Raw genomic sequence first — 12,376 nt, 5'->3', positions numbered from 1 at the left:
GTAACACCGGGCAGAGCATTTCCAAGGAGAGATTTCAATGCATCTAGTTCCCAGTAATTCATATTTTATACAGAGTCCCAATTCTTATCCCCTTGAAAATTACAATCTAAGGCAGAAGAGAGATAGATTGTTATCACCTGGCACACAGAAGATAGGACAGAAACATCAATATACACATTAACAATGAGGTACTTACAGAATATAATTAGGGTTAAATGAGAGGTAAGATAAAAACTGTGATATGGGGAGGGAGGTCCTATTTGGAAAGAGTAGCCCTGTGGAGAGTTATACCCAAACTAGACCAAAGGACTAAGCAAGTCATCTCAGAGTCAGTCAGGACTATCTGGGACTCCTTAAATGTTATTGAATCGCTTTATTTGCTTAGATGTCCTCAAGCTGGACATGGCTAGAGTTTCAGTGGCCAGACTAGAGAGATTATTTTCCTCAGAAAGTAAGAAAAAAAAACACTGTTTTGTTGGGTTTGATTTTTATACTACATAGAGGTTCTGGTGAAGACACTGACTACTGGTTAAAGTGATTAACTAGGCCACCAAGAAATTACCATAAGCAGATTCTTATTATAACCAAGTTCATTCTTAGTCACAAGAGTAGTTATTTTTGAAAGGCATATTAATTATAGACATCTAGTGGGTGAGTGACTTCTTTATTTCATTCATGTGGTCTTCCTCTGGCCCCAATTAATGTGGCTTCTGAAAGTACATTCACTTGTAATCCAGGAGGTGTTTAAACCCTTGGAAAATCTGACTACTTGCTAAAAATATATAATTAGTTTTAATTTTGAGTATAAGCAATGAACTAATGGCTTCTGAATTTGGAAGATAAGTATTTCCTAAAGGAGATGACCAGAAAAATGCTAATAACTGGGAAGACAAATTACTGAAAAGAAACCTAAAAGTTTACTGTGACAAATAAAACTATGCATTTATTTCCACATTCTTCTTGAGGGCAGTCTATGATTTTAGTGTGCTGATCAGGATTTGATTTACCATTAATTTAGCTCACAGGCATTTATTGAATGCCTACTAAGTGCCTGGTTCTGGTGATACAAAGGTAAGTAAAAACCTTTGTTCCCCAGGCTGTTCCCATCTCTAGGAGTTTCTCAGTGCACATTTAAAAATTACAATAATTTCTATTGAAACTCACACTATACCACACACCCTTACATAGAAGCACACACATATTTTCAAGGATCTAGATGTGTTAGACATTTTTAGAAACTGTGGGAAGCAGGTCTTAGGGCCAGAGATCACCTCTAATCCTTCAGTATATTAACATCTTGGTTTTAAATATCATCTTTAAATAATATGCTTCTTTTTCCCCCCTACTTTGGTCTCATTTTATGTAGACCTCCTAAAAGGTCTTCATGGCACTTCCCAGTCTAACCCACCTAAGCTCTATTTCCTGGTTGATTAGTTTGGTAGAAGCTCTTCAGGGAACTTCAGTTGAGGGGAAGGGGGGAGAGTTAGGTTGCCATTTTACCGTTTTTTGGTGGCTGTGATGCTGCCCTTGGCTCATGAACCCTTGGGGAAAACCTTGGCTCTGCATTTTAAGAGTTTTGCATGTTTGATATCAGTAGGCCCTGGGAGGCTCATGCAGTCCCCACACCACATAAAGTAGTTCTCTTCATCTGCAAAGTAGAAGCCCCATTTTATTCCAGAAAGAAGCCGAAAGGTGGAACCTGACTGTATGACTGCAGCAAACCAGGTCTGGCCTCTCTCTCTCACTTTAACTGGGGATCTAGGGCTCAACCTATCACCCTGGGAGATGCTGTGGGTTGGAGATCCATGAACCAGGGAGGGTGGTGCACCCCGCAGCTCTTGGCTGTTCTGGAGCATCCAGGAACTAACTAAGTGTGGGAAGATTCTGGCTTTGGCTCCCGACTGAGTTTGGAAACCTAATTGTGTTACTGTTCTGTTCTGGCACCAGAAAGGTGTAATTCCCGGTGGGAGGGATGAGCCCAAGGTTGATAGAGAGGTGGGGCTGAGGGGGTGGCTCTGCTGCTGCAGTGGAGTAGTCAACCAGTGGCTCAGATGGGCGTAACGCCTCCCAGACTAGGCAAGCACAGACAGGGTTGCTTTGACTTGGCCTAAGTCAGTATATAATGAATCCCTCAAGACATTTTGGCCTCAGCTGCAGGCAGATGGGAACCATGGGCAGCCTTTTACCCATACGGGCAGATAAACCTTTTGATCTGGTCACTCTGTGTGTTCCTTCTGGCTAGTCTTTCTTTGCCCCATCGAGGTCAGAGGCGGCTTCTGTGTGTCTGTCCAGCGCGTCGCAGAGGTCCATACTTGGATCCATGGAATCTCCCTTTGCTCTCTGTGCTTTGGCAGGAATCACAGTCGCCACTGCAGGACCCCTCTGCAATTTAAGCAGCCTTGCTCTCGCTGCTTTACCCCAAAGAGAAGGGCCTGGAGCAGTCGAAATGCCTGACGCTGTCAGGGCAAACAGGCGAGCGACGGGTGCAGCCTCAGCTCCATAGCGCAGGGGCTTTCGCGTCGGGGTCGCAGCTAGAATCGCCCTCCCCAGAGCCTTACTGGGAGGGAAGTAAAAACAAGACATCCCGCCCGTACCCCAAATGTTACAACGGTATAGTTTCGATCCCTCCCTCCGCTTCCCGAGCCTAGAGGGTTAAATCAGGAGGGTACACCACCACCCCTTCCTCTTACTTCCCGCCTCCCCCTCTCCACCCCCTTACCTTTAAAAAGTTAAAAAATGTCTGCAGTCGAAATCTCTTAAAGGGGCGGTGCTGGTGAACGAGTACTCTTGGCACGAGTCTCTGAGAAGGCTGGCTAGGGGCGTGAGTTCGCTCCACCAGCACCAAAACACTGAAGGAAAAAAAAAAAAGAAAAGAAAAAAGGGAGAGAGAGCTCAAGAGAGGGGGGGAAAGGAAGGGAAAAAAAAGGGGGGGGGAGGCAGACAGACACACACTTTAGATAAGGACAATTAGTCACCAGCGAGACCCTGTAGGAAGAGAGGTTTAAATCAGAGGGATTTAATGAGGGTGCTCTGTGCCTTCCCTGAAGCCATGCCCTCCAGCAACTCCCGCCCCCCCGCGTGCCTAGCCCCGGTGGCTCTCTTCTTGGCTCTGTTGATCCATCGCTCCCTTTCCTCCCAAGCTGGAGACAGGAGACCCTTGCCTGTAGACAGAGCTCCAGGTATGAAGGAAAAGACCCTGATTCTACTTGATGTGAGCACCAAGAACCCAGTCAGGACAGTCAATGAGAACTTCCTCTCTCTGCAGCTGGATCCGTCCATCATTCATGATGGCTGGCTCGATTTCTTAAGGTAAGGCAGGGGCTTCGATGGATCATTTTTTTTTTTTAAAGTAGCAACCCCCACCCCTTCGTATCTCCTCATTCCAAAGGGGGAAGAAGAAGAAGAAGAAGAAAATACACCAGGCGGATCTCTCAAAGAGAAGAAAGGTTTTCCTCCTCCAGGAATATTTGCTGTGAGGCTGTAACTGGTGATTGAGAAAAGCAATGTTTTCTATTAAGATGCACATGTTTGCAATGCAGAAGGCATTTCAGAAACTTATCAGTTATGACTGAAAAAATGTTGTGCTTACATATATCCACAATTAGCCTCCCGGACTCCTTCTGAAGAGAAACAAGAGATTCAGGGCAGTTACAAAAGCGAAAAAAAGGTCTCGAGCAACAAAGACCCGAGAGGAATGGGTGTGTGTGAGAGAGTGCGTGTCTGCATGTGTCTGTGAATGTTTAAGCGGGATTCGCACGAAAGTGGAGTTTTCCACGGAAAGATCGTTTCGTCAGTTCTCTCCCACTTCCAGACAGAGAATCAATCTAGGCAGAGGCTTGAGCGGTGGGCAAATTGGTTCGGATTTTTAATTTTATATCCTCTGCTATCCTCTCCAAACTTAAGGACGTTGAAAGATACTTTTAATAGACCGAATGGTCCCCTAGTCCCTCCTCCTTAAATCTGCGGTAACTGCATAGCTTAGTTTTTCTTGAAAGAAAGAAAGAAAGAACCCTCGCTGCGGTCATAGCGTATATAAGGAGAGCGGAAAGGGTCCTAGAAATACTCTAGGGATGTTTCGGAGGTCTGAATCTCGCACCGGTGGATTAGGAAGCCGGGAGATTTATAATTGTGGATTCTACGTTACTCTAGGGCTTGGCCTCTTAATTGGGGCGCACCCTCTCCCCGGTTATTACTGTTCAGCAGTTAGGCAACCACGATCCCTTCACAACAGGGAGAGAGTTGCTTTGTAAAAATAAATAAAAAATAAATTGTCTACAATGTCGAATACAAACGTTGAGTTTTAAAAAATTCCCTCCAAATTGGAGCTAAGCTGTGGGCTCCCTCGAAGAGCTCCGAGCGCTCTCAGTCTCACTTCTCTGCCCTGAGGCCGCGTCGTCTTTCGTGAGTATCTTTCACTCTCCGCGAAATTCGAGTTTGCTTCTAGTGTGTGCCCGCCCCTCAGTTCTCCGGATCTCCCCTGACCTCGGCCGGGCGGGAGGACGCTGCAGGTAGCGGGAAGCGCACTTTGGGACGTTTCTTCCACGTGGAGCGAGCGTTGCGGGAAGGCTGAGTGCTTGCTGCTGCGGCTGCCGAGGCCGTTTCGGTTCCAGCCGGCGCCTCGGCTGGGAGGGCGGGAACAGCTCTGCGCGGCCCGGATTCCTCTTCGGAAGCTCTTCCTGCAGCAGCGCGCGTCTTTGAGCTCGTCCGGGGAGCGGCGGGGGGGAGCCCACAGAGGGGGGGCGACTACACTCCCTACTTGCATCGCGGTTCTCCAGCTGCGCGGACTCCTTTGGAGTTCTTTTGCTTCTTATCTTAAAAACAACAACAAAACCTTTACTGTTCTCGCTAAATGCTTGCCGCAGAAAAGACTGTGGAAGGCGGCTTTTCGGGAAAGAAGCCGTGGCGGGGCGTATTTGCATTGGCTGTACAGGCTTCCGGCTGGACGGTTGTTGGAAACGCCGGTTCGGCGGGGCCGGACTTGAGCGGTGGTCTCCTCTGCCAGCCGTGGGGCCCACACGACGCCCGATTGCGCCCGCCTGGTAACGCAGTCCTGGAGTCCACGGCCAGGGGATCCTTCTCCCTGCTGGGACTTCTCTGGGCTGCCACAGCTTTTGTCAGAAACTCTGAAACCGGAGTCTCCGTTGTCCCCCCACCCCGCTTCCTATCCACCGTCTTCAAGATACTCTTTAGTACCATTTGGATTTGGATTTTCAGAACCTGAACCAGAAAAGCGTTAAAAGTAACTTAGAAATCCGAAACTCAATAGCTGATGCCCTTAGCATTAAGCGCATCTTCATTGCTCGTTCTCTGCGCCTTCCCTAATTAGCGTTTGGCTTTAAAAAAACCTATTTATGGAAATCCTGAACCTAAATAGCTGTAAATGCCATTGTTCTGATGCTCTTCAGAGTCTGCTACGACGCGCACGTTCCACATTTCGGCAAACTTCACTTTCCTCAGAGCTTCCAAATGATTCCAAGTGGGAATGGGAAATGATGGAGCCCAACTGGGGGGTGGAGAGAAGGTCGTTACCTTTCCTGAGATCTGGCTGAATTATTTCAGGGACCGAAGAGACATTGCTTTTACTGTGCAAGGCGGGTGTGGGGAGTGTTCTCAGAAAGACAAGGATTTGGGAGATGCAAGCAGTTGGTATAAGGTAGTGGAAAAGAAAAATCAACTGGCGTTGGAAAAAAAAAAAAACCATCAAACTTGATGTCAGGTGCCTGGTCTGAGAGAAAGAAGGAGGGTTTCACCTTCTGCACAGAGGTTGCAGTTGCCCCTGGGGCAGAGGAGGCAGATTCCCTCTTTCAGCCTATAAGTTTGGCAAAAGTCGGAGCCCGAGGTCCCTGCGCTGCGCGACTCCTTTCGGAGCGCTTTCCCGGCAGGGGCAGAAGCCCAGCAACTGCGCCTTAGTCCCATATTCTCAGCAGAAGCGTACCCCCACCTATGCACACACTGTTAACAAACAGTCTAACTCTTTGTAAATACTGCCTTCGGTGAGCACCGTCGGGGTGCCTGAGGGAGGGGGCCGCGACCAGCTGGGTGCAGGAGGCACAGCGCCGGGTCCCTCGGCCCAAAGCTGGGCGGGCTAGGGTGCTAGGCGAAACTCCACAGAGTAGAAAGAGGGATTTGCTGGTGCCCTGCTGCCTCTCGCTTGTCCCCCGTATCCTTTCCTTTCTCCTTCTCTACCCCTGCAGCTCCAAGCGTCTGGTGACCCTGGCCCGGGGACTTTCTCCCGCCTTTCTGCGCTTCGGGGGCAAAAGGACCGACTTCCTGCAGTTCCAGAACCTGAGGAACCCGGCAAAAAGCCGTGGGGGTCCCGGCCCGGATTACTATCTCAAAAACTATGAGGATGGTGAGAAACTTGGTTCCCACTTTTGTTGGGTGGGTAAAGTTTGGGGAGTGCGAGGGAGTAATCTGTGTACGTGTGTGTGTGCATGTGTGTGTGTGTGTGTGTGTGTGTGTGAGGGGGGCATGCAGATTTGGAGGAGGACCAGGTTGGAGCTCACCTGCAAAACTGGTAGTTGTAGGCGAGGGGACACAGGAGTGTGGGAGTTCCGAAGTGATTAGGTAAAGGGGAATCCTCAGGTTCTCCTTGTCCAGGCTCCTCGCTTTTCTTGGGCGGATGAGTCTCAGACAGAGGCCCAGAACTAGTAGCCAAAACTTCTGGCTGACTAGTCCTGTGGGGAGAAGGTTCAAGGAATTTCTTGAGAAAATTCTTTCAGGTTCGTAGGCTGTTAAAGGGTCAGGGTCACGTTTCCTTCCTGAAATTATAGGAAAAGTTGCCTTTTGTTTTTCTTATTCCTTGTTTTCTTGAGATGAGGCTACCGGTCTTCAGCTGTTTTTGAAATCCACTGAATTTTTCTGGAACAATCCCTTTTAGATTGGTCCCTTGTTGGAAAGGTTTGAAAATCTTTGCAGTGAGTTCTCCTTTAGACTGCCTAATCTCAGAGTCACACTTTCCCACCCCCTAAATTTCAAAATGGGATTATAACTGCCAGCTTTTCCTGCCAGGATCAGAGTTGAGTGTTGGAAGGGCTTTGAAAACTCTGAATCCTATTCTAATATGAGAGGCCAATCATTTTTTTAAATATACGAACAGTCTCATTTTTACTAGGGAAAAGTGAAAATGGTATTTAAAAAAATGTTTAGAGGGTTTGGTTTTAATATCAATGAACTTTCTGTGTGGGTAAAATAGGCAAGATGGCAATTGTTGGGTCTTCAGCCACTTAGGTTGTTTAGATTGCATAGAAGAAGCATTAGTGTCCATTCCTGGAGGGCTATCTCTGCCCTGCTGTCCCTTTTCATAAGTGAGCTACAGTTTTATTTTTAAAGGGCTCAGGGACATGTTCTCAGAGCTCCCTGGATTTTGTTACATCTTGTCCTTATAAATCAGCAAAACGAGGAAAAGCCTGTTGTATTTTCTGGGGCTTTCACCGAACAGGAATTCTAGAGAGTTGGGATCTATTTCAAGGTTGGCTGAGAAACATTTTTTTTTTTAAGTGTCAGATGAGAAAGAGGGCAAGGCTGAGGCTTCTTGAGTTTGAATCCTGAATCAGACTTACTCTTTTACAACATTTTCCAAGTGTGTAGGTATTTAAGGCTACATCTTTTCAAAGGTAAATGTCATTGCTATGAAAATGTGGATTGCAGGTAGACTTTGCTGTCACTCAGCATAAAAGGCTGAAAGCTAAAAGATAATCCTGAGCAGCAGCTCTGATGGTAATTTGACCCAGTGCTTTTTAGTTCCCAGGGTCACTGTCAGCTTTGTGTTCAGGTACAAGAAGGGAGGATATTAATGGTTTTCCTGATGAAACTGCTCTTCTTTGAGTCCATTTGAACTACTTCCTCTTTAGTTTGTGAAAAAACTTGTAAGAGTCCCAGGAACCACTGTTGGGGGGGGGGGACCATTATAAATTTAGGAATTAGCCTTTTTCTCCAAAATTTGTACCTAGGATTATATTACCTATTCACTGAGAATGGGAGATCTGCTTAAAATGAAGGTTACTTTGTTTCCGTTTGTGAGAGAAAGTGGGCATCATGGGGAGAAGGGAAATTGGTAGAAGGCCGTGGCCCATAGAACTTCATAGAATTAGGAAAAAATCAGAAATGGAAAAGATCTAAGAGGTCATCTTCATTCCTTCCATCACTTCAGGGGCCACTACAGTATCATTCCATATGGAATCCTTTTCTTGTCTTGTCCAACATGGTATTAAATATCTCTAGGAATGTAGTTTTCACCACTCCTGTGGGAGAAAGTTCTTTTGTCCCATAGGTTTCTGTCAGTAAATTTCTCCTGAATTTTCCCTTTATATTCTCCAAATATGTGAATATTCCTTTTTGCACTGTTTTAGACATTTATCTTCAAAATAATTTCTTTGTTGTGAGTGTCAGCTTCAAAACAAAAGGTTTCCTCTTAGCTGTTTTTTTATCTAGACTACCTGGATTTAATTCTTTTAAAACTTTCTTTAAAGTCAGTCCTTCCAGACACTAATCTGTTTTATTGCTCCTAGCTGAACTCCTTTTGATTTATGTCTCCCTGGTAATAAGATGCTCTGAACTATATCAGTATTTGAGGCCTTTGCACAGCTAAAGAGAGTAGGAATGCCCTGTTTCTGTCCTTTGATGCTCACATATGCTTAAATCATCCACATTGTCTTTGTTGTTACATGTTGTGTTGCAGAATTAAAGGCAAAAATGGTTTTGGTATAGGCTCAGCAAGTTTGCAGATATTATACTTCAGTCATCACTTTTCATCCAGTGATAACTATCATCATAATGAGCTTCATAAAATAATTAAGTTTTCTCAGTAAATGGCTGTATAATAGGGCCATTTGGGCATAAGTATCTAATTCTTTTTAAAAAAGAGATGTATTGGCTTAAACATAGTATAGAATAATGACATACATTTTGAATAATTAGATATAGCTACTGGCACATGATGAAACTGAGTGACATAGGGAGGAGAATATGGAATTTGGATTCAGAAAACCTGTATTTCAGGCCTGACTCTATCACTTATGAATATGTGGCCCTGGGCTTACTGCTTCTGTATAGTATATGGATGATGATAATACTTGCTGTGCATTGCCTCTGTGAGGGTTCTGAGAGGTAATGTGTATAAAATATTTTGTCAACTGCAAAGGCTAAATATGAAGGCTAAATATTCCTACTTTTATTAAAGGCAGCTTCAGAAAATTTATAATATATATTTAATATTTTAAAGTGGAATTAAGAAGTAAATAAAATGCAGTAGACCAAAGTTTATACACAAGAAAGGGGATAGAATTAGGGAATTGTCTGAGAGGATTAAGAAAATGTAGGGAGAATTCTCTTTTAAGAAGTGGAGGTGGAGGACATGAGTGACTTTTTTTGTGTGTGTGGTAATGAGAGAAGAGACCAATATTTAGTTTTGTTATATACTAACATTTAAATGAACTGATACCCAGCTTGGGTAATATACACTTTTCTGGTTAATGCATTCATTAACCAGATTGATTACCCATATTGCTACCTTGATGTGATTTTTTGTTTCTGTTGTTTTTCCCTGAACTAACTGAGCAATTACCAAGTCATGTGGCTTGTATTTTCTGAATACTTTTAAAGCATTTTAAGGCAGCTACATTTCCTCTTTCTAAAGTCACTGTTTATATATCACTTTGGGAACTTCTGTAGTTAGTCCTTTGATATAGTTACCTATTCCACTTTAGCTTAGGCAACTTGAATTTCATACAAACATGATGGAAGAAATGAAAATAGGAAATAGGATTATTCTTCATACTTTGGGGTCTTACCCTTTGCCTAACTTCCTCTTGGTTCTATGTGATGTTATGCTATTCTTGCTCCTAACAAAGAAATCACAGGTTAATCTTTTGTTATTTTGCTACAGTCTGTTCCTCTTTGTTATATATTCAGTGTGCTTTATTTGTATGCCTGTCTCTTTACTGCCATAATCATACCTTTAATCAAGATAATCAAGATATATACCATTTATTGTGTACATCAAAAGCCAGTTTAATATTTTTAAAATATCACATTTATCATGTCACTCTTTTGTTGGAAATCTTGTGATTATTTTTGGATTGCTTATAGGAAATGTTCAAACTCCTCAACATGCCATTCAAAACCTTTTTAAAATCTCTTATCTTTTGTACTCTTATGTTTTCATATACCTTTTATTGCAGCTTTGCTTGATTTTCACTGTTTCCTTAAAACATCTCAACCCCTTGTGTTCAGCCATTCTGTTTGTGCTTTAAAAGCCTTTTTCTTGGCTTTGTTAAAATCTTACTACCCACTTTACCCAATTCTGCAAGTGCCCCTTATTACCACAAGCCTTTCCTGAACAGGTCATTTCATAGTTATCTTTTCTTTCTTTGGACGGTTGCAGCTTTCTTTCTTTTGGCCCCTTCTTTTACTTTTTAATAGAATGTAAATTATTAATAGGAAGGGACCATATCTAATTGTTGTATATCCCAAAATGTCTAGCATTCTGTCTGACACAGAGTAGAACTTCAGCAAATATTCCTGGATGCCTACTAGGTTAAAAGCATGTTAAAGGCACTGGAAAAATGGAGGTTGCCAATGAAGAAATGTGTAAACACATACATAACGATTCTATTCATTTTTTACCTTCAATGCATTTTCCCGTGAAGTCCATTCTTAATATTTATTTTAATGACATACTTCATTATTTTAACTGTGTTCTCTTTATCTTTGGTAGTCTAAGTGCCTTGGTTTAATACTGTGTGTGAAATCAACTTTACCACCTGATTTAAAGCCTTGCACTGGACTCACACTTTTTTTAATCGTATCTGTTTCTTCTTTGCCTTTACTTTAGCTTTGCTTGATTGACCTTTTATAGTTTCTACATCTAATTTTCCAACTCACAGTTTAATAGTACCTTTGCACAAATTTAAATGTTGTTTTCAATTTTCATTTCCTGAATATTTTTGCTTCTGAAAGCTTCTGAAATCCTAAATAATGAATGTAGAGTACACTTTGTAAACTCTAAGGCACTATGCAACTAATATTATTGTTCTGCTTTCTCCAGGAAGTTTTCCAGTTTTAGTAGAGGTGAGGTAGTTAATTCTTTGTCTTTCTATTCTCAGTCCATCCATCAGGACATATGACATAAGAACAGCACAACTGCCAAAATATATATTTGCCTTGAACATACACACTTTGCACTGTCTCACTTTATTTTACATAAATGTTTCTGGAAATTCAATAATGTTTAACAAGTCTTTATTGATTACCTGATCTGTGTTTAGTTTGATCCTGGACAAAATGGCAGATTATCAAACAAATAAAAGATACAATACCATTACAACATTAGAGCACAACTGTAATTATTGCTGTAGGCAAGATCCACTAATCAGTATTAAAATAAGTAGGTGTAGTTTAAAGCAAAATGGGATATTTGCATAGCATCAAACATTTCTCTCATAGTATTAATTAATTATTGTGGTGGTTTTAGCATATGGCCACCAATTCTTTGATACATTTAGGATGTGCAGCTTCTGTTCTCTGCTTGAGTGTGGGCTGGATTTAACAACTTGTTTCTAAAGAAGAGAGTCTGTAAGGGGGAAAATAGTAATTTACAGTGGAGGAGCTGTCAGATATCATTTCAACAAAGTGATCAAGGTTAACATCAGCAGATGAGTCATGTTGATATCATGTATTCCCTGATATCATGTGATGAGAGGACACTTTACCTTTGTGATATTCTTTCCTCAAATCCATAACTCTCTGTAAATATGAGAAAACACTAGTCAAATTGAAGGATACCCTACAAAATACTTGACCTTTCCCCTTCAAAAGACATTGTCCCAGCTATCAATGATCTAATAGCTTGTTAGTGAGATAATATTTATAATGATAAAACTGAAGAGTAACACAAAGATAATATAGAATATAGAAGTGCTAAGTGGAACAAAATAGTTTGCCAGAGTGTGACAGGGAAAATAGAGATGAGTACTGGCCGGACTTACATGGGAGTTAGGTTGGGCCTTGTGAAATATAGAGATGAAGAGAGAAGACATTACATTCAAAGGAAAGAGCATGAGGTAAAGCTGAATTATGTGTTTGGGCAATATTACCCTATTTACCACCCTGCCTAAATAGAAGGTACATGTTAGAAATTATATTAGTTCATATTGCTAGAACCATAACATTTCTTTTTATAGAAGCCTGTTTGCATACTTTTGTTAATTCAGAAATGTGTATAATTTAAGTTATGAAAAGCACATATTGGAAAATATTCTAAGAAAAGCTCATTTTTCTTGAATGTCTAGTTTGGATTTAAAGAAATTCTAGTGTAATGTATTTTTGTTAGCTTCAAAATATGTAATTACAAAAGAAGAAAGTACATGTGGAAGAG

At 42.3% G+C, this 12,376-nt stretch overlaps 1 protein-coding gene across 1 annotated transcript in view; it reads left to right on the top strand.

Annotated features, from left to right (window-relative positions):
• The first annotated feature begins 2,777 nt into the window (after positions 1 to 2,777).
• HPSE2 (heparanase 2 (inactive)) overlaps positions 2,778 to 12,376 on the top strand; it is a 702,164-nt gene continuing 692,565 nt past the window's right edge. Inside the window, exons 1-2 of the mRNA XM_040254194.1 lie at positions 2,778 to 3,309; positions 6,195 to 6,352. Of these exons, the coding sequence (XP_040110128.1) occupies positions 3,020 to 3,309; positions 6,195 to 6,352 (448 nt within the window). The 5' untranslated portion in view covers positions 2,778 to 3,019. The remainder of the gene's footprint in view (positions 3,310 to 6,194; positions 6,353 to 12,376) is intronic.

Source organism: Oryx dammah, unplaced genomic scaffold (assembly GCF_014754425.2).
Source record: "Oryx dammah isolate SB20612 unplaced genomic scaffold, SCBI_Odam_1.1 HiC_scaffold_14, whole genome shotgun sequence".
Lineage (NCBI taxonomy): Eukaryota > Metazoa > Chordata > Mammalia > Artiodactyla > Bovidae > Oryx > Oryx dammah.
Note: the sequence above shows the minus strand (reverse complement) of the source record. Positions and strands in the feature narration are given on the sequence as shown.